Below are 23,040 nucleotides of genomic sequence, written 5' to 3' on the forward strand. Positions count from 1 at the left end.
CTGTGGAGAAACCTTTGGATACTAGTAAATTAATGATGTGCAGAAATGTGCTCTTCAACTCATATAACAATGGAGATTTCAAACTGTTGTTGCCTATTTGGCAGCATCTATAAGGATTTAAGGTGCACACATTTGACTCAGCAATTCCACTTATAAGAAATCTGTCTTCCAGAAATAATAGCATGAGAACATTAAAAAAAAAAATGTATTTACAAGGATAACTACAGAACTATTCCTAAGTGCAAAATTTGGAAAATTGACTTATTCACCAATAAGGGAATAGTTGGTTATTCAAATTATAGAATATTCACACAACAGAGTATCATGCAGGCATAAAAATGTGTAGATGTTTATACTGGACCTGAAAAGATGCCCAAAATAAGACTGTTAAAAAGTACAAGTTGCAGATTAATGAAGAAAGAGTAAGTCCATTTTTGTTTTAATGTACATATATTATAATATATTAGCATTATATAGGGAAGGATTGGAATATAGCTGATAACTGGCTAAAACGATTAGCCTCTGGGACTGGGAATGAAAGAACTCAAGAGAGGAAAAACCACTTTCTAAGCACAATGGTAAAATTTAAAACAAAACAAATTCTCTAATAAAATAAAAATGTAGAAACTATATATAAAACATAAAAATATTTCATACCAAGAGAATAATCTCATATCATTAGAGAAAAGTGTAGACATATACCTGATCTTAGGAATGTTTGCTTCTCCTGTGATCTTGCCAAAGACAAGCTATCTTTTCAGGGGAACTCTGCCCTCTAGTGCACACTTAAAGAGGCTAAAGCACAAGAAGCTACTAAAATAAATAAATCCATGTTATAACCAAAATATTTCCGCTTCACCCCTACCACATCACAATTCTCTCCTTAAATGAAGGCCTCTCTGTATCTTTTCCAAATCAACTTCCTACCATCGCACCAACTAGGCTTCACGAGAGTCGTAACTGCAGCTACCTACCCTTTCTACACTTCCCGACACGCCAAGAAGCACCCAACGTATCTTCCTGACTCCTATTTCATACCAAGAGAAACTTGGCACAATCAAGAGTATAGGAAAACAGAAAAATAAAAACTTTAAATTTTTATTTAAATAACACATAAAGGTACCTGGTTCTTAGACTTGTTGCCACTTTAACTCAAGGGTAAAGGCAAAGTTTTTAAAAAGGAGGTTGCTCTGTGTAATAAAAAAACTCCTTGATAGGACTTTCTAAGATCACTAGAATTTGTTCAACTCTGGGCAACCTGGGAAACCAAGAGGGACATTTCCTAGAGGCACAGTATTTGCTGTAGGCATTCAATCCCATCCTAGTGATTACAAAGGAAAAATGTCCTTACTTTGCAGCTTTTCTATGTTTGGGTTCTCATTTAGATGCATGAATTACTTGATCCAAATGTCAAAAAGTCTCCCCAAAAAAGTGAAGGGTGGGGGGAAAGGAATATCATTAATCTCTCCATTCATAATTCTTTCAGTTACTAGCTTGGACTGGAACAATCTCTTCAAATCAAGAATGTGCATGAGGTGAGATCACCTGTAATAAATTCAGAATATTCCAAGTATTCATGGGGAAATCTTAAAAGAATTAATTTCAATTTCAAATCCACTTACCCTATACCTGCAACAACTAGAATATACCTAAAAAAAAATTTAAGAATAAGCTAATACCAAATGAAGCAGAATATAAGCATCCATTGAAGAACATGAAGGTGAAAGTCAGTACAGGGTTTTCTTGCCCCAACAAAAATCCTTTTTGTTGATTTCTGGAGCTGATAAGTAAAGTAACAGCAGTACCAGTGAGGCTGATAGAATCAATCATTTCCTCTTAAAAGCTGTTTCTATATAGTCCTATTCTGGAACAAATGGTTGCAAGAACAAATGACCTTAAAACAAGCCGACAAGGATATCCCCTACTCGGGTGCCCTGGCAGCTGGGCGGGGGTCCTCACATAAGCATTCTGCAATGCAGAGTTCAGGCCTCAGCAGGAGTTCGTTGCTGCTGTTGTTTAGTCGCCAAGTCGCACCCGACTCTGTGACCCCACGGGCTGCGGCACGCCAGACTTCCCTGTCCTTCACGACCTCCTGGAGCCTGCTCAAACTCATGCCCATTGAGTTGGTGATGCCATCCAACCATCTCATCCTCTGTTGCCCCCTTCTCCTCCTGCACTCAATCTTTTCCAGCATCAGCCTGTTTTCCAACGAGTCAGTTCTTCCCATCAGGTAACCCTAAAGTATTGGAGCTTCAGCATCAGTCCTTCCAATGAATATTCAGGGTTGATTTCCTTTAGGACTGACTGGTTTGATCTCCTTGCTGTCCAAGGGACTCTTAAGAGGCTTCTCCAGTATCACAGTTTGAAAGTATCAATTCTTCAGTGCTCAGCCTTCTTTATGGTCCAACTCTCACATCCCAACTATACATGACTACTGGAAAAACCATAGCCTTGACCATACAGACCTTTGTTGGCAAAGTGGTATCTTTGCTTTCTAAACAAACCTGGAACTCATTTTTAAAATATGCTAGCTCCTTCAGTTTCATGAGACAAGGCTGAGAGTAAAATGTAACACAGGAAGCCCAGACTAGTCACAGTTAACCGGGAAAAGGCTTACAAAGGAAGCGGGATCGATCAGTCATCCCACTCCCTTCAAAAACAACAAAACACAAAATAGCTTTCAAAGAGGCTTTCATCAGTTATAAAGCTGAAGAGATACTTTTAACAAAAAAAGTCAATTAGGAAAGTAAGAAAGAGTGGTTATAAGGCACAGTGGCTGAGAGCTCAGGCTTTGGTCTCAAGTAGAACTAGACTGGAATCCAGGCTTCACTATCCATCAACTATGCACTTTTAACAAATTAAGAGCACCTCCCTGAGTTTCAGTTTCTGATCTGTGAAATGGGCACAAAGTTAGCACCTATGTCTTCAAGTGTCCATCGGGAGTAAATGGAATAATACATGTACATTTAGCACTGTATCTTAAATCTGGTAAACTATCAATAAACAGAAACCACTTCTTTTAAAGCAGATAAACGTTTAACCTACAATCTGAAAAGACAGCAAGCCTGATACTTAATCTAGAGAACAAGTTGGCTCCAAAAGGTAATTAACTTGACCATTGAAGAGGAACACGGGGTTCAAGCAGGTGAGAATCATTTGACTACAGGAACCAGGCAGGCAGCAAAACCGAGGAGCATGAATGGGAATGGGCACAACCCCTCAGCTCTGCTCCAGCTCCTTCCTGCTGTCAGGAAAGAGGGGGGGCAGGGGCACAACTTATTTCTGAAGAAAAGTCAATAATCCAAAGTGTTATGCCACCTCTCCTGATTTTTAAATACTGGTCAAATAAAACATCCAAGGACAGATCTGATTCAACTGTCGGTTTGTGAATGTCTACCCTGGAGGAGTCTCAAAACGGAAAGTGAAGGATCCCAGCTCCCTAAAACTGTGTCACAAAGGGGACACTACTGGCATTTTGGAAAAGAAAATTCTCTGTGTAAACTGTCCTAACCACTACAGGATATTCAGCACCCCGGAGCCCCACCTACCAAGTATCAATGGACTCAAGTCATGTGGCACCAGAATCTCTCTTTCACAACACATTCCTGAACACCTCCTACTGGCAGAACCACATCCGCTAAGAGCAACAAAGTCACATTCAAACGTTAATGAGAAAGTCCTGAACATCTACTTACAAACAGTAATAAAATAAGCGCAGGGCCAGCCCTAAGTCAACTGAAGTAAATCCCCAAATTATCATCAAACAGGAAATCTCACTAAGTAGAAAGCTTAGAGCTGGCTGTGGGAACAAACCAAAAGTCTTAACCTCTCTCCTTACATCCAACATGAACTATGACAAAAGGAAATTGCCTTATCTTTTATCTAGCCATTTCTTTTATAATGTTACTAGACATTACAGCTTCCCACCGATCTCTTTTTCCTACAGCAGAGCTTATATACAGAACTACACATGCTCTAAAAAAATCACAGTGGAAGGAATCTCCTGGTAACATGTGAATTCTCCTCTAATGGCTCCTTGTCCTATCCAAGAATGTGTCCAACTTACCACATGGCCCAGCAATTTCATACCCAGGTGCACACGCATACCCCTACAAAAACCTGTACATCAATGTTTGTGTGCGCTTAGTCACTCAGTCGTGTCTGACTCTTTGTGACCCCAGGGACTGTAGCCCACCAGGCTCCTCTGTCCATGGGGACTCTCCAGGCAAGAATACTGGAGTGGGTTGCCATGCCCTCCTCCAGGGGATCTTCCCAATCCAGGGACCAAACCCAGGTCTCCTAAACATGAATGTTTAGAGATGTATTATTTGTAACAGTCAAAAAGAGCAAACAATCCTATGTTCATCAATTAATGAATAGACAAAAAGAGGTACAGTCATACAATGGAATATTATTCGGCCATAAAAAGGAATGAAGTAGAGACACAACAATGGGCCTGAAAAACATTACGCTTAGGGATTTCCCTGGTGGTCCAGTGGTTAAGACTCCAAGCTCCTGAAGCAGGGGGCACGGGTTCCATCCCTGGTTAGGGAACTAAGATCCCACGTGCTACACAGTGCAGTCAAAAGAACCAAAACACATCATGCTAGTCAAAGAAGTCAGACACAAAACAAGAAATGCAGTATGATTCCATTTACATGAAATGTCCAACAGGCAAATCTAGACAGAGATAGATTAGTGGTTTCCTGGTGGTGGGGAAGAGAGAGGTGTATAAAAATGGAGAGAGAGAGCATTTTGGGGGAAGTGCTGCACAACTTGTTCTCTTAAAAACGAATCTGAAAGATATCACAGGTCATGTCTAGAATGCCCACTTTCTTCAAATGATCTTAATTATAATAATTACCAATAAGCACTTACTCATGATATTTATTCTTTTGAAACAAGCTGATTATCTTCTTCTGGGAATGGCCCTTCTCTGGCATTCAGTAACCTTATCATGTATATCTACTCACAGGCCCACCGGCGCATGCCACCTGATCAGGCAGTGAGCATCAAACCTGGAGGGAAAGTCACATTTCTGAGGTAGCCTGTCTTTTTTTTTTGCTATTAATATATTTTCTGTGAATAATTTGGAGGTCCTTTTTTCACTGTCAGGCAAAAAACTTGAAATATAATTGTATCTAGCTTTGAGATGCTCCTTTCAATGTGACTGTAACTACTTTAAAAGGAAAATGGCCTAAAAAATAAATCAACATACATCAGAAGTCTGAATGATTAATAATGAGATTAAGATAAAAAATTAGAAACTTTTCCAACCCAGTGCTGTGGTTATGTTTGATTTTTGTTGCTTGAAGTGAAATGCTCAATGATCTCTATCAAAGACTATATACTGAAACCTAAAAGTCAACAAGGTTTTATTAACTCATGTCCAAGGAGTTTGGGAGAGATCAATGGCTCAGACAGACTCTGTTGTATGAAGTGAAGGTCCTGGGGATGGACAACTCAAATACACTCAATACCAACAGGTCTTCAACCAGGAGTGTGACACTGTGAGGAATCCTCTCTTCTATTTTTGGGGCAAACGGTGCTAACCTGACACCACCCATGATGATGTCTGAGACTCAACAATGAAGCTTTTTCTCTTTCCTCAACAGATCTACATGACAACACAAAATTACACAGGAAAATGATGTCTTGAACCCTTATGTTTTACTGCTTTAGATCATTCTCAGTCTATAAAGAGGAATCTAAAACAGTAAGCCCTTAACCAAACAAGTTAATGCCTCTGGCTGGGATCATAAACTCAAATGGGACTAATGGCTGCCCACTGTTGGAATAAAATAAGTAGTAAATGCTGGGTTGAAGACAAGCAGTGAATGTACCAGCCAAACACCCACAAACACTGACAGAAGCTGGATTCAACTGGTCAACAGGACTGGAGGGGAGTGGAAGGTGAGAAGTGGATAGAGTGCTTAGAGTAACAGGACTAGGAGAAATCAGACACAGTGGGATGAGCATGGTGCTTCTTCTACCAACCGTAGAGTTAACTGTCGTCTCTGATTCCTGCCTCCAGTGAAAACTGGATGTTTGGTTTACTCTATCCCCAAAGTATAAACTTTGGATTTTTTAAGCCAAAGCAGTGTACTATTTTAAACATGTGGAGGAAATGCATTTTCAGTTACAAACGTTTGCTCCTATGATTCTAGCAAAGGATGTGGGACAGGATGTTTTACTCTCCTGCTCTGGTTTTCCTGTATTGCTTAAATCTGTTTAGAGAGGAGAGAAATAAACAAACAAGGTGTTTCTGCTGGGCAACCTCTATTAACTGAAAAAATTCCAACACTGAAAAAATACTTTCCTGCGTTAAATAAATTTCATTTAATCAATCTGCTATCTCCCGTAGACGCTTCTCCTGAAGACTCTCCGTGCCGTGTGTGTGCAGCCTGCAGCACACACTGACGTCTGCACTGATAAAATGCTGCTAGACACCTGAGAGCAACGGATTCCTTTTGACCCTGTCTTTTCCCAAGCAAACTACCACCACTGTGGACATTTTTCAAGATAAATCTCAGAAGAATTATCATCTCAATCTTGAAGGTCATCTTCTGGGATTTATTGAGAAAGTCAAAGTCCATGTATCATTAATGAAATGTGTCCCTGTTTTCATGTACAAACTGTGAGGACTTTTTTACTCAGCCAGACATATCCTTGTAATCTTGTTATGTTTCATTATAGATTTCAAAGAAGCTCAAGTTCCACTTTACGCTGTCACAAAGCAGTGAGTTCTTTAATCTGCTGAAGGACACACTGGCTGACCCATCTGGATGCCCCTGTGTCCATCTCCATGCTGCTCCTTGCCCCAGATGCTGTCCCGTATGGGTGTATTGACAACAGACTCTCTTCTTGATCCAACTTTAGTCAGGCTCCTTTGAAACCTCTTCTCCATGAGGTCTCAAACTCGGCCCCCCTCCTTGTTGGGCTTGCAGAGCTCAATTTTAGCAAGAATTCTGCTAAATCAGGTTAAACAGAATCACCCACCCTTGATAGCTGACCACGCTCAGTATGAACAATTTCCTTATTTCCTGCCTTTGATGTATAAGTCCTTGCTCCGCCTTCAACAAGAACCCTGATGGGTCAGTTGAGCCAGAATCTTCTCACCTCTGATGTCTCCGCTCAGCACTGGTCCATCCACAGACCATCCTCCCACCCCTAATTCTGCTCCCTGGCCATAAATCCTCAGCTCTCTTTGCTGTATTCAAAGCTAAGCCTGAAAACTATAATGAGGTACACACGAGTCAGAATGGTCATCATCACAAAGTTGACAAACAATAAATGCTGGAGTGTGGAGAAAAGGGAACCGCCTTGCACTGTTGGTATGAATGTATACTGATACAGCCACTATGGAGAACAGCAAACAGCTTTCTTAACAAACTAAAAACAGACCTACTATGTGACCCAGCAATCCCACCACTGGGCATACACCCAGAGAAAACCATAATTCAAGAAAGACATATGCATCCCAATTGTTCACTATGGCATTATTTACAATAGCCAGGACATGGAAACAACCTACATGTCTGTCAATAGAGGAATGGATAAAGAAAATGGGGTACATCTATACAATGGAACATTACTCAGGCAGAAAAAGAAAAATGAAACCAAGTCCTTTGTAGAGATGTTTATGGACCTAGAGACTGTCATACACAGTGAAGTTAAGTCAGAAAAACAAATACCGTATATTAACACATATGTGTGAAATCTGAAAAAATGGTATAGATGATCTTACTTACAGAGCACAGTTAGACATAGATGCAGAGAACAAAGGCATGGACACCAAGGGGAAGTGGGGGGCGGGGAACAGGATGACCTGGGAGACGGGGACTGATATGTTTACACTGTGACACTGCGTATGAGACAGGGAATAATGAGAACCTGCTCTCCAGCACAAGGCGCTCTGCTCAGCGCTCTGTGGTGACCTAGCAGGCAGTAAACCCAAAAGAGAGGGATGCATGGATACCATAACTGACTTGCTCTGCCGTACAGCAGAAACTAACACAACATCATAACGCAACGGACACCAAAAAAACTAAAAAATAAAAAGTCAAGCTGATCTTTCTCCCCTTAGTGTGACAGTTGTTAATACCTACTGCAATAATCCTGAATAAATCTTCCTTGCATTTTAACAAGTAGAGGATAATTTTTTCTTTCATGAGCCTCAGTGGCAAATGGAGTCCCCAGCAGAGAAAGGACGGAGGGAGGAATGGGATATTTGATTATTTATCCCCCTGGATGATCCATCGCACAAGCGCAGCTCTCAGCTCCTGACAGGAGGTCCTCCTTATCCTCACTGCCACAGGCTACTCCCTGCCGTGCCCCTCAGGTCGAGGGGTGGTGACGGAGCCTCATTATTACTAATCCCAGGGATACTGCACTCACACTATCTGTGTAGTCTTTTATTACATTGTGAGTTCTCAAAATCTCCTAGAGGTGTCCTAATTTGAGGATGCCATCTGTTTCCTTCTGGTTCCCACTAAAACATAGCAGATTTCTTATCTCTGAAAGGCTAGTAGCTCTTTCTAAGAAAGAAAGGCGTGAATACAGAATACAGTGAGATTTTCATGACTGACTCAGTGACTTAAACAAGGTGACCTTGCCAAGATGCCACTTCTCCCTCCTTCGGTTACCTTCAGAATTATGGAACAGTATTTTCTGAAACACTGTTTCCAAGTAGAATCTCTATTTTAAGAAACACCCAAGGAAGCTAGAAATAAAAATTATGCTATTTGAAACTAACTAGGCTAGAAATCTAAGGCAGAAGAAATTCTGACTTTATTTCTATCCAGCACTTAATCCACATAAGTTTCACAGTAACACTTTCAATAAATGCAAGAGGCATTGTTTAATAATACCAGATACAAGCCTGTTAACCCAGAGACATGCCTGCAGAAGGCTAATTCTATATGTAGTCTACAGCAGTATTAGTTAAATGCAGGTTGTAAGAGATTGTGAAATTGATTCAATGGGTCATAACACTCTTTCAAAAAATATATACTACACATAATAATAGACATAAAATAGAAGTCACCAGACATACCTATATTTATGGGTAGACTAAGTCATAATGTAGGGATTCCCTGGTAGCTCAGATGGTAAAGAACCTGCCTGCATTGAAGGAGACCAGGGTTTGATACCTGGGTTGGGAAGATTCACTGGAGAAGGGAATGCAGAAGAGAACTCCACTCCAGTATTCTGGCCTGGAAAATACCATGGACAGAGGAGCCTGGCAGGCTACAGTCCATGGGGTCGCAAAGAGTCGGACACAACTAAGTGACTTTCACTTCACTTAAGTCATAACATAAGATATATTTCTTATTGTGAGTGGCAGTCGATAATGTCTGAAAGTCACTGGTCTGCAGAGAATCCCTCTCAGACAATATAATAACTAGAAAGCTAAAAGCATATTGCTTTAGCTTAGAGCCTCCTATTTTTTTCTCAGCCTTCACAAAAAAAAAACCACAAAACAAAACTTCACCGTTTTAGGGGGAAAGGATGAAGCAACAAACTGAAAGGTCAGCAAATCAACTATAGGTGACTTGTTCCACCACAAACACCTCAAGAAGAGAGAGCTCTGCTCAGGAGTCAGGTGATGGGAGTGAGTGGCCCATGTTCACCTCTCTCGAGGCGAATGCCCTGACTCCCCCTACTTAACTGTTGGCTTTACTTCCTACATGTAGATTAAGAAGAAAGAAATTTTTCCTTCTTCCAAGGAAAGAATTCTAGTCTTCAGCTCAAAATAACTCATGTACTATGGAAAGTATGAAGGGAGAAAAACTGTTAAGTTCTTGACAATGTGCTAATAAAATTATTTGTAAGTCATCCTTGACCTTTTTTTTTGTTCCTAGGAGATCCTCAGGGTGGAAGGAAGTATTCAACTCAAATCTTTATTACAAGTTATGATGAACTGCTGATATTTACATTCAAAAGTCTAATGTGAAGTCTACTATATGTTCAGCTCTGTGGCCAACACTGTAAACCAGGACTTTGCTCAGAATCAAACAAGAAACCTGTATCCTCCATTCTGCAAGCATTGTTCTCTGCGTCCTCCATTTTGGCAGGTATTTCCGCAAAGACAGAACCGCAGTGGAATTCCTTCTCCCAGGAAAGGAGCCATGAGAGCTATAGGTAAGGGCACCCTTGTTGTGAAAATAGCTTCTCCAATGTGCCAGGTACACCTCGGCCTCAGACAAGACTACTCACCCTGACCCGGCAGAAAGTGACGGCACAGATGAAGGAATGTTAGACTGGGGTTTTTCTTTCTCGTTTTGCTTGAAGAAGGATTTGGCTTCTTTAGATGTGGCATCCACTTCCTTAATCACCCTGTAAGGAAAAAGACACCAAGTTTACAAGCAGAAGAAAAAGAGAGAAACAAAATCTAAGAAAAAGGCATAAAGAACCAAGGAAAAAACTACTGGGCTCTCTGTAAATTCTGGCTGCTGAGCGTTATGGTTAAAATTTACTGCAACAGTTCTAGACAGACATTAGCCCTTATTAATTTAACAATGAAACAGCAGCAGATGGAAGTCTGATGTCTCTCAAACTCCCTCCATTACTTCTGTCACAAGACCATCACCATGAATCACAGCCCACGTGAGATCACCGAAGTGAAGACTGGAAGGGCTTTCCCACTGCACCTCCTCTATCCGTGGGGATTCTCCAGGCAAGAATATTGGACTGGGTTGCCATGCCCTCCTCCAGGGGATCTTCCCAACCAGGGGATCAAATCCAGGTCTCCCACATTGGAGACGGATCCTTTACCATCTGAGCCACCAGGGAAATGTGAAATTCACATCTCACCATGTGAAATGCCAGGCTGGATGAATCACAAGTGAGAATCAAGACTGCTGGGAGAAATATCAACAACCTCAGTTATGCAGATGATACCACCCTAATAGGGGAAAATGAAGAGGAACTAAAAAGCCTCTTGATGAGGATGAAAGAGTACAGTGAAAAAGCTGGCTTGAAACTCAACATTAAGAAAACTAAGACCATGGTATCTGGTCCCATACCTTCATGGGAAATGGAAAGGGAAAAAGTGGAAGCAATGACAGATTTTATCTTCTTGGGCTTCAAAAATCACTGCAGATGGTGACTGCAGCCATGAAATTAAAAGTTGCTTGCTTCTTGGAAACAAAGCTATGACAAACCTGGACAAAAGCAGAGCCATCACTTTGCCAACAAACATCCATATAAGTGAGGGATATGGTTTTCCCAATAGTCATGTAGGGATGTGAGAGCTGGTCCATTAAGAAGGCTGAGTGCCAAAGAATTGCTGCTTTCGAACTGTGATACTGGAGAAGACTCTTCAGAGTCCCCTGGACTGCAAGGAGATCAAACCAGTCAATCCAAAAGGAAGTCAACCATGAATATTCACTGGAAGGACTGATGCTGAAGCTCCAAAACTTTAGCCACCTGATGCAAAGAGCTGACTCATTGGAAAAGACCTTGATGCTGGAAAAGATTGAAGGCAGAAGGAAAACTGGGCAACAGAGGATGAGATATTTAAACAGCATCACCAACTCAAAGGACATGAATACAAGCACACTCCAGGAGATGGTGGGGGACAGAGAAGCATGAAGTGCTACAGTTCATGAGGTCTAAAAGAATCAGACTCAATTCAGCAACTGAACAACAACTGCTGTCCTAAGAAAATCTCTCCATAATATGTCAAGAGTCAAAAACAGAGGGAGAATCTATATGATAGATTAGACCATCATCCCCTAAATAAACACTCCTTCCCTGTTGACCAAGAAGATATTCCCCAAACTCCACAGATGATGAGCTTGGATATATGACTTCAATGGTCAATGAGATGTTAACTGATTTGAGAGGAAAAGAAGCTTTAAATGTATTCGTGCATTTTTACTTGTCCCTTGAATTCCTCCCTCTAGCCATAAGAATATGCCTCAAGGAGCTGCTGGTCTAAGACAGCATAAAGACACATGCTGCAAGTCTCAACCCAATCAGCAGCTTGGACACCAGCCTAGATGAAGTGAACTCCAGATATCGAGAAACACATGTGTAACAAATAAATAGGTATTATTGCACACCGATTTTGGGGGGATGGTCGGTTGCATTCCTGGACCAACAGCTAACACATTTACAATTCATGAGTAAGAACACTGATATCTAAGGAGTTAAGCTACTTTTTCTCATCTAGAGATTAAGCAGCAATGCTAGAGAGAATCTTTTAACTCTACTTTCCAAATATGGTTGCCATAAATTTCCTAGCTCCCATGCTGTCCAGAACTAACACTACTCCAATGAAAAGAGAGGGTATGTCACCCCACCTTGGAACTGAGTGGGCATCGCTCCTCAGCCTTTTGGCTAAGATCAAGTGTGGAACTGAGTGGGCTTTTGTGGCTGCATCAGCTCACGAGGTTCAGGGGAAAGGGCACTTCTAAGACTTGCTGAGAAAAGTGATACAGAGTTTTCAGGTGGCTCTCTCTCGGAATGTACCTCTAAAACGTCACGTTACCACATAAAAAGCCTGTCTGCCTTGAAGCCACCATGCTGGAGAGAACACACGGGAATACCACAGGGAGAGAGAGAGATAACTAAGGAGCCTGTTCCAGACCTCAAGTGTTTGAGTCTTCCTGGCCCAGACACCAGACAAGGAAGTAAATAAACTATCAAGATGGTCCCAGACCCAGCCACTAAGTACAACTGCAAGACAGGCTCTGCACAAGAACCATCCAGCTGAGCTCGGCCACCCCACAATTAAGAGAAATTATGATAAAACAATGGTCTTAAGTGGCTAAGTTTTGGGGTGATTCCTTACATTGCAATAGAAAAAAAACAAAATAAAGTTATGTCTAAACCTTAGACTTGCAGAGTCCAAGAATACCGGCCTGGAAAGTTGCTTTAAATCTCCTTGCCCTGGGCAGAATCTGGGGAGACCTAAGATGGTTCATGAAGAGAAGTGAAATCTTTCGCTTGGAAATGGTGGTCTGAACACATGCTTTACTTTCTACTTCCTACCAAAATCCTACCAAATAGTCGTAATAAATTTACAAAAGCAGAACTACACAAAAGATAAGAACAGGTTTAATAAGAGAAAGATATCAATTAAATTTTTGAAGGTAGAAAGCAAACAGACAAGTTAACAGTTGATTGAGGTCTTTGGTCTGCTCTCTCAAGCTGTAGCCATGTGGAATGGTCAATAAACAAGTCATATCCTACAAGGGCTAAGGAAATTGAGATACCAGGAATCTTTGAAGGTGGAGGAGGGGAGTGGGGTTAAAACCAACTGAATGTTTGTATCAGGAGCACCCAGGTCCCAGATTCCCTTCTCCACCAGGTACCACAGGCTACTGACCACAACCAATCCAGCAGAATCCATTACTTGGCAGAAAGATGAGAAACCACCAAAGTTCTAGACTCAAAGGGCAGGGCTGGAGTTTCAAGACTCATTCTCAAAACAGATAAATTAAATGAAAATGTATCTACTCAGATTTCCCGTGCCACAGCAACCCCGAAGGTTATGTGTTTCCTGTGTGTTTGCATGAATGTGTTATTAGATGGAGTTGCTACCTAACCTGTACTGGACTTCGCACCAGTAAGAAACAAACATGTGATATGCTACTGACATCCTGGGTTTATTTGTTACCCCAGCATAGCCAAGTCTAGCCTTACTATTACATCAATTTAACTGACAGGAATTTCAGAATAAGAGAAAATATGGGAGGTTATCAACAAAAAGAAAAATTTCCTAGAAGGATAAGTTTCCACAAAATGGCTGCTCCAAAGAACATCTGACCTAGCAATTTACTTTATTTCTTTATTTAAAATAAATATTTTGACCGCACCAGCAACCTTACAGGATCTTCGTTCCCCGTCCAGAGATCGAATACAGGACACAGCAGGGACAGCCTCAAATCCTAATCACTAGGCTGCCAGGGAACTCCCATGACCCCACAGTGTAAAAAGTTCCACATCAAGGCACAGCATTATTAAAGTTCAGGAGGCTAGTGATTTGAGAAGATACAAATCATGTGCCCCCAGATTACAGGGAAAGTAAAAGACTTTATGTAAAGTATGCTTTGTTTTCTTATTTTACCACAATATGAACAATGTTTCTGTCAGCAATCTAAGACAATTGAGTGGACATTATCTAAAAAAGCAACCTAGGTGCAGGCACTGTGTTACATGTGAGACACAGAAAAAGATGTAACATGGTCTCTGCCTTGACTGGCTCACAGTCCATTGGGACAGCCAATCAAGAAAACAAGTCATAACAAAATATGATATACGGTAAGTGCCATAAAGCAAGCAAAGAAAAAAGGATAAGCTGTGGGGGAAAAAGTATAAGGAAAAAGAATCTCTATAAATTTATTACTGTCGATGTACAGAACAGACTTTTGGACTCTGTGGGAGAAGGCGAGGGTGGGATGTTTTGAGAGAACAGCATCGAAACATGTATATTATCTAGGGTGAAACAGATCACCAGCCCAGGTTGGATGCATGAGACAAGTGCTCGGGCCTGGTGCACAGGGGAGACCCAGAGGGAGCGGGTAGAGAGGGAGGTGGGAGGGGGGATCGGGATGGGGAATACATGTAAAACCATGGCTGATTCATGTCAATGTATGACAAAACCCACTACAATATTGTAAAGCAATTAGCCTCCAACTAATAAAAAAAAAAAAAAAAAAAAAACACCATACCTGAGCTACAGAATACTGTACTGTGAAACTGTATAATCCTCTGAGTTAAAAAAAAAAAAAAAAAAAAATTATTACTGTCAAAGTCTTATTCATATTCACTAGGGAAAAAAGTTCTATTAACTGGAATATTTCTCTCAGGGACTCTGGTAAAGGACACAAAGGAATAACAAGCAGAATACTGTACATTGAGGCTATGTCTAGAACTCCAGTTTTAACAAGCAATGAGAAGAGATTCGCAGGAATTCCCTGGGGGTCCAGGGGTTAGTATTCAGTGCTCTCACTGTCAAGGCCTGAGTTCAGTCCCTGTCTGAGAAACTAAGAGCCCGCGATCCATGGGGACAGCCAGAAAAAAAAAGAAGGGCGGGGGAAGCTATCAAAATATCTTCAAGTAAGAGAACAGTTAAATTATAGACCACTTCTAATACACAAGAGGGATCCCTGTCAGGAAAACGCCCACCATTAGCAACAGCTAATTCAAGTGCTATCAGCAGAAATTCCATCTTAACTTCATTTTCACTTAATCAGAACTTCCTGAAAAGTCTTTATTTAGCAGAAACTTTCCATGACTGGCCTCTTCCAAAAGGTGAATCATTTAGGAAAGTCTGAGCTAACTGGCTCAGCTGGTTATATGATAAGGAAGGGTAAAAAAAAAATGACTACTTTTCCTCATTCCCCAATGTTAATGAGCTACACATTTTTCAAGTGGAGAAAAACTGAAACAAAATGGTAAAAACTCAAAATTTAGCATTTAAAACATATTAAGATAAAAACTAAAAAATTAATCTTTGCTAACACTACCTTATGCTTATACTTATAAATTCTTCCCAGTCATTATAGTTCTTTCTCATTTTTTTAAGATGTAGGAATGCTCTTAATTGATACAAAGACAGAAAGAGCAGAATAATGACATCAGGAAATTAAAAGATAAGCTCAAATCCATTTACCAAGTTTACATCAATTAAAATTCAGGCCCTCCAAATTCTTACATAATGTTCCTTATAATACATAAATTTAACTATAAATACTTTAAGTTTAAAAAAAATGCTGTCAACATGCCAATTATTATCAGAATTTTTGTTTAGAAAGAAAAAAATCCCAGAGAACTTTTCCTTAGCATGTTATATGTCTCTGCAATATATATGTTTAAACAAATAAGCATATATACTACCTTTGAATATAAAATATATTTATATATGTGAGTGTGTATATTTATTGGAAAAAAAAGTGTTTCCTTATTCATATTTGTTTCTTTGATAGATACTGGGCTGCCCTCTTCTGACAAATGACAGAAACAGCAGGCTCCCTGGATACTCATCCAGTATTTAAAATCATGATGCATTTGCTTAAAAAATGAAATGGGAAAAAATTTTTTTTCAGAAAATTTGTGCCAACTATATTTATAAGTATTAATAAATTCACAAAATTTAATTTGATTAGGAAATTTAATGATTTTTCATAGCAACAGTTATTCACCAGCTTTTCTTACTCTCTGTCAAGTCAATGGTAGAGTTATAATAAATGTTTTTCAGATATCCTGTATGATACGTGGGAAATAATGCAAACCAAGAAAGATTTCCAAAAATTTAAAACCTATATTCCTAATGATATATTAAATTCTTTCTGTATTTTTTCCAAACCATTAGAGGTTCACCTTCAGTGTTGTATACTACCCTCTGTTGGACAACTCAATAGTTCCCAGTGTGATTTCTGGCAGCAAAATACATTCTTAATTCACATCATCAAGATTTATTTAATGGATCCCGAAAAGGATTATAAGGGAAAAGACTGTCTTTGTAATGGAGAATCCCAACAGATATCGCCTAAGCAATCTAACTCATCAGCACCAGTGCTGGGTGGTAATGATATGATGCGCTGAGGAAAACAAATCATCAGTGCAGTATTTTTGTCTAAAGTGATTAACATGAAGCTAACCATGAGGAAACAATGCAACAACCGAAACTGAGAGACATTCTGCCACACAGATGAGCTCTTAACACCACATGCATGGGGTAATCCTGGACTGGATTTTGGACTGGACTAGAAATACAGATATTAAGAACATTTTGAAATAACTATGGAAAGATTTGACTAGAATTGTACATAGAGCTACCAAAAATGTGACCTGCAAACTACCTGCTACTGGTCTAACAAAAGATAGGTACAAGAATTTTGAGTATTTAAAAACTCGCCTAGAAATTTGATAATGTCACAATATTCAAGATATGAATGATGAACTCACAGCATTAAACAGAACATATGCCAATTACTGCAAAGTACTCACAAGTAATATTACTGTATTAGTCATGTGCAGTTAGACCATACTACAGTGAGAAAGTTTAGGGTTATTTTCTCAATTAAAACCTCAAGAAAAAAAAAAAAAAACAACCCCAAAATGTGATAAAATGCAACCATTTCTCTTTACAAATTATTTTTATAATCATTTTTTAAATCATATGACTTTAAAATTTATATGTTTATACTAAGAAAGTAAAATTGTTATTATTTTTTAATCCTAAATTGCTGATGGCAAAAAAAAAAAACCCACACTGTATGTCTCTGCAAAAAAACACTCTTTTTTTAAAAATATCTTTCCTGAATGCAACAAGTAATAAACCACATGATGATAACAGAAGTGATTTCAAAGAAATGAAGGGCAACTGAGGTGAAGCTGATTTTACTCTATGAGCCCTCACACACTGGGCTTGGTTTTCGATCACACAGGGCTAAAACCACAGTGAGTTTTTTGCAGAGATGTTCTAGCTAGTAAAGTAACAAATTCACAAAAACTTCTGCAGAATTTACATATAAAACATGAAGAAATAAGCACAAAATCAAAAGAATTATTTGAAAGAAACACTACTGAATTCAAAAGTCAATAGAAACAGATGCAAAATTCCATTCATTGGCATTCTGGCCTTTTGAGAAAGAAGTACTATCAGTTGCTAAACTAAACAGAATAAACCACCCCCAGGACATTAGTAAAAGACCATATCAGTGATGCTTGCTTGGAAATCTTGGTGAATCTGTGACAAGGAAGGTAGTTCAAGTTTAACTTTCCAATGACACCATGGCTTGAAGTACTCGGGATCTGGCTTATGATAAACTATGACAAAGTTAGCAAAGTGTTTCTTCAATGCAATTTGAAGAATGACAAATTACTGCTGATATGAAAATTATTTTAATATTTGTGATTTAAACATGAGGGTGATATTAAAAGGTCTTTTTTTAAAAAATCAGTTTCTTGTTAACATTAACTGACAGTGATCTTTATAATAAAAGTAGGATCACATGACAACGGACAAGATTCGAAGTGTAAGTGTTTGGAAGAGTTAAGTTCCAATGACACAGCTGCAGGACAGGGAAACAGTTTAGATTAAGGAGTCTGTGCTAGAACATAAATCAACACACTGCTTCCTTTGCTGAAAAAAATCTTACTACAAAACAAAAACAAAAAACCTCACTATTCTGAGTACAGTAGGAAAACCTGTGAATCATATAAAGCTAATGCATTAAATTTAAAAGACTATATTTGATAAACTGAAAGCTGATCATAAATGTGGATATATTATCACGTATGCTGAGGTACAGTGGTTATGAAGAAAGTGCCGTAAGAAGGATGAACTACAGAAAAATGTAGTGCCTCCAAAAGAGAAACATTAACCATATGGTCCCCAGTTCTGAAGATCTCAATTAGATAGTAAAACATGCTTATCTGTCTGCTTTGGTCAGTGTTTTTTTTTTAGGCTTTGTTTTGTTTTTTTGAGGGTTGGGGGGCTGTGGCAGGAACCTTGAAGGATCTTAAGTTTCTTGACCAGAAATTGAACCCGGACCCTCAGCAGTGAAAACAGAGTCCTAACCACTTGACCGTCAGGGAATTCCCAGTTTGGTGTTTTCAACAACCTTAGTACTTTCATACAAGGATGAGACTGAATATATTTTTCGGAAGCAAATAAATAATAAGAGCAAAAGTGAAAAATAAAAGCCTGAAGAACAGTCCCTACAAATTAACATGTTTGACAATATTTTGAATTGTACTTTCCATTAAAAAAAAAAAAAATCCACACATAGAGAATTCATGCATCCAGAATTCCTTTTTCCCATTGAAATATAACTTAAATTTAATTATAACTTGACAGGATAAACGACTGGAACTGACTACTGATGAAGCATGGAAGGTGAAATTGGAAAACACAGTTATTACTAATCATTTCATGATGAACCTAAATCAAATCATTACTCTCTATGCCTTAAACTTATATACTGCTGTATATAATTATTTCCTCAATAAAACTGCAAGAAAAAAAAGAGTTATTAATGACTTTGTTTAGAAAAAGTAAAAATGAAAATCCTGAATTTAATGAGACTGCATTAAAATTCACACATCCATCTTCATTAATTTTACATTATTGCAGATTATTATTTAAATTAATCTGCAGTGAAGGACCTTGACATAAAATTTTCAACGTGTTGCAGAACAGTATTATTGTAAAAGACAATCAAAAGAAATTATTAGAAAAATAAATTTAAAAGAGATACAATACAGCCTTTTGAGATGGATTTCATTATGATGAATATTATTTTTTAAAAAATTAAAAAGAAGACAAGGAAGAACACCAACACAGAAACAGTAATTTACAAATACATTATCCTCTAGGAGCAGGGCTGTCACCAATCCCACTTGGACTAGATAATTAATGAGAAATAAAATAAGCCATATTGACACATTAAAAACTATAACAATTAATATAAACAGTACTTTTTCAAAGTATGTGTCTAGATGTTAAGTATTAGGAACTGATACTCTACTCTTAGTTTCTTGTTTCAATTATAGAATTAAAGTGGATTCCTTTTATCAATCACTTACACTCATACTTTCAATGACCAACATGTAGAGTTACTGGGAATTCCCTGGTGGTCCAGCGGTTAGGACTCAGCGCTTTCGGCACCGAGGTCGGGGTTTCGACCCCTTGTCCGGGAACCGAGATCTCACAAGTTTTTTCGGGGTACAGCCAAGGGAAAAAAAAAAAAGAGTATAGTTGTATAACTCTTTTCCTTTTCTTATTTATGTTCATTTTGATTGTATATATTGAAATGTGGCTTTATATCTGCATGTTAAATTTTATTGCTAAAAGTGTGAGCTTGCATTTTCTATCTTTTTAACATACTTTTCTAATAATTCCTTTTGTTGTGTTTTATGAAAGTATTGGTCTGCAGCAGGCTGAACATTTAAAATCAGGATCCTTCACTAGAGCGAGTTGAGAGAATAATCTGTATTAATGTGAAATCTACTGGATGTGAGAGTTACATTGAGTCACCATGGAAAATATCTTTGTTCTTAGGAAACAGGAATGAAGTATTTAAGAGTGAAGTGTCATGAGACCTACAATTCTTAAAAGGTTCAGCCAAAACAAAAAGAGAGAAATACAGATACAGATGGTGGAGAAAGAGGCAAAACATTTACAGGTGAATCAGTATGACAGGCATATTCATTGTAATACTATTCTTAGAACACTTCTGTAAGTGTAAAATTTTTGAGAAGAAAAAGGGAGAAGAAAAAAAAATAACACAAAAAGAGTGGGAATATCTACGCATGTGTGCTGAGTACTCAGTCGCTTCAGTCACATCTGACTCTGTGACCCCATGGACTGCAGCCTGCCAGGATCATCTGGTCCATGGGATGCTCCAGGCCAAAATAATGGATAGGGCTGCCTTGCCCTTCTCCAGGAAATATATATATGTGTAACTTACTTCGTAGTAGAAAGTAACATAACATTGTGAATCAACTGTATTCCAATAAAAAAAGAGCCAAGACCACCACCAACAAAAAAATAATAATATTTTTCCTTCACATCATTTATAAAACAATGCCAAAACTTTTTCCAAGATATATTTTCACTAGATGAAACAACTGTTGGAAATTAGATATTAACTGTTTTTAAGAACATCAACTTTAAGGAAAATAACATTACTGATTGGCAGGCACTTCATTTGTTCTCCTCTAGCTCTAAATTACAAATCCACTGTTTTCATATTATAATTTTTTTAAAATGGGAAAGAAGAAATTCTAGGCATGTGGTTCTCATCCAAAACAACCAGAGTATTAAGCCTGTACTGTTTTTCTAAACTAGTAACAAATCTATGAATCAACTGAAAAAAGTAATATTGAGATGAGGAAATAGAATCAGAATCAAACTTCTCTCTTAGTACTTTCAACTGTCACCTGATTTCAAACGTTTTATTGGGACTTATACTTCAAAGTTAGGGAAAGTAATTAAGGGAGAAAGAGCCAGACACAAAGCATGGCAACGAGTAAGTGGAAACAGAGAGTTAACTCTTAACATTTTGTTGTTTCTGTTCAGCCAACCGTTTCATACTACCCCAAAACTACATTACCATATGAGAAAGGACATTCTCATGATCCCTGATGATTAATGGAGCCACTGTTTTCCTTGAGTTCAAATATAACTCATCTAAATTATTAAGATAGGTTGGAAAGAGGACAGATGTCTAACATCATTTAGAAACATCATATTTCTTTTTAGGGGCTTGCCTCCCTGGTAGTCCAGAGGTTAACAATCACTGTGCAAAGCAAGGGACACCGGTCTGATCCCTGATCTAGAAAGATTCCACATGCCTAGGGGCAGTGAAGCCTGTGCATCACAACTAATGAGCCTGCACTCTAGAGTCCGTGCTCTGCAACCAGAGATGCCACAATGAGAAGCCCGAGCGCCACACAAGAGAAAACTCACGTGTAGCAATGAAGACCCAGCACAGCAAAAAAATAAATAAAATATTTATCAAAAGAAAAATGTTCCTTTTAAAAAGAACTACCTTTGGAGAAAAAAAAAAAAAGAACGAAGCTTGAAGTTTGTGAATGTCACCTTACCTGACTTCTTCACCAGCAAAATCAAACACCTTTGTAATTTTAACTTTTTCTGTTTCTTGAGGTTTCTCTAGCTTTTCTGCTTTGACCAAATGACTTGAACTTGTCTCTTCAGTTTCCTCTCCTGTCTATAAAAAAGAAGTGTAATAAGTTTCATATTAGGATGAAAACTAAAAGATCCACCCAAATATATTGTTTCTGGCTAGTCTTAACATTTGTTTCATCTCTAAACACTTAAATACTCACTGAAAATTGATATGATTAGAAACATTTATGTTTTCTCCCACAGGGAATGCTTTGCTTTTCACTTACTAGAGTTACTATTAAAAAGCAGCTAATCAGATTTCTGCTGTAAGCCTCAAATCTCAGTTTGCAAACTTAAAAAATCTATCTGGGAAATTTCCGAGAAGCATTCATCCTATTCACCTGTTAACTTACTTTAACATGTGTACTTGGGGGCACTTTTGATTTCGGGCCTACATCATTCAGGAAGCTGGCCCATAGTTCATCCTCCTTCTTTTTCCTGGCATCCTCTGACTCAATGCCTTTTTCCTGCCCTGTTGCTGCATCTTCCTCCTCACTACTACTTCCTCCAGATTCCTCGTTGGCATCCTCTTCATCCTCTTCTTCTAGTGAGAGGCCACCTTGTTTTCTCTTCCTAGTCACCAACAGTAGGAAGGAAGAAGGAAGATAAGACAAACAGGCAAAACAATTTCAGTTATTCCTTCCTGAATTCCAAATATGTTGGAAACTTCAGAAAACTTTTAAATCGGGACGACTGATTTAAAGGACTACTTACCTCACCATATGACATGGTGAGTGGGAGAGGTTAAGCTGAGGTTTTGTGGAAGAAAAAAAGAACTGAGCTCTTAGAGTTACCATTTTCCAAAAACACAGAATCAGAATATACTCTTCTACTTCTGAATTAGGACTAGCTATTCTCACCAAGAAAACACTGAAAATCACCTCAATCAAAAAGAGGGCTCTAAGAACATACATATGCCAGATACTTTTAAAAGTCACTCCATTTGGAAAAGAGAAAGTGAAGAGACCCTCAGATTTATTCACAATGTTTCTTCCTAGAGTTCTGAGAGTGGGGAGTGGAGAATCCGTGCTTCTTCCAACTTTCTGAAGATATGAAAGATGGAATACAGAAAAACTCAAGGACAAAAGAATTGAGCCAAGACTTAAAAGAGCAAATTGTTTCCTAAGACTATTCTGAATTCAAGTGAATCATCTAATACTCAAAATTCTTCTACAATCTGCTTTTTGCTTCAATGCCCAGGAAGACAGAAACACCAAAGAGAATAAAAGACTTCTATTGAAAGACTCCCTTATCTGAGTTAAGTAACTTGTGAGAACTTTCATACTTTTTTGTTGGGACTGCAATTTAGTACCAGGCTTAGAGAAGCTAATTTGCCTATACCAATATATATATATTTTTTACTACCTACAACCCTGGGTCAAACAATTCTA

At 38.6% G+C, this 23,040-nt stretch overlaps 1 protein-coding gene across 1 annotated transcript in view; it reads right to left on the bottom strand.

Moving 5' to 3' along the window:
* CFDP1 (craniofacial development protein 1) overlaps nt 1-23,040 on the bottom strand; it is a 97,963-nt gene that overhangs the window by 68,981 nt on the left and 5,942 nt on the right. The window contains exons 3-5 of the mRNA XM_065925020.1: nt 22,003-22,222; nt 21,568-21,692; nt 10,219-10,338 (exon numbers count right to left, since the gene is read on the bottom strand). Coding sequence (XP_065781092.1) covers nt 10,219-10,338; nt 21,568-21,692; nt 22,003-22,222 — 465 coding nt within the window. The remainder of the gene's footprint in view (nt 1-10,218; nt 10,339-21,567; nt 21,693-22,002; nt 22,223-23,040) is intronic.

Source organism: Muntiacus reevesi, chromosome 2 (genome assembly GCF_963930625.1).
Source record: "Muntiacus reevesi chromosome 2, mMunRee1.1, whole genome shotgun sequence".
Lineage (NCBI taxonomy): Eukaryota > Metazoa > Chordata > Mammalia > Artiodactyla > Cervidae > Muntiacus > Muntiacus reevesi.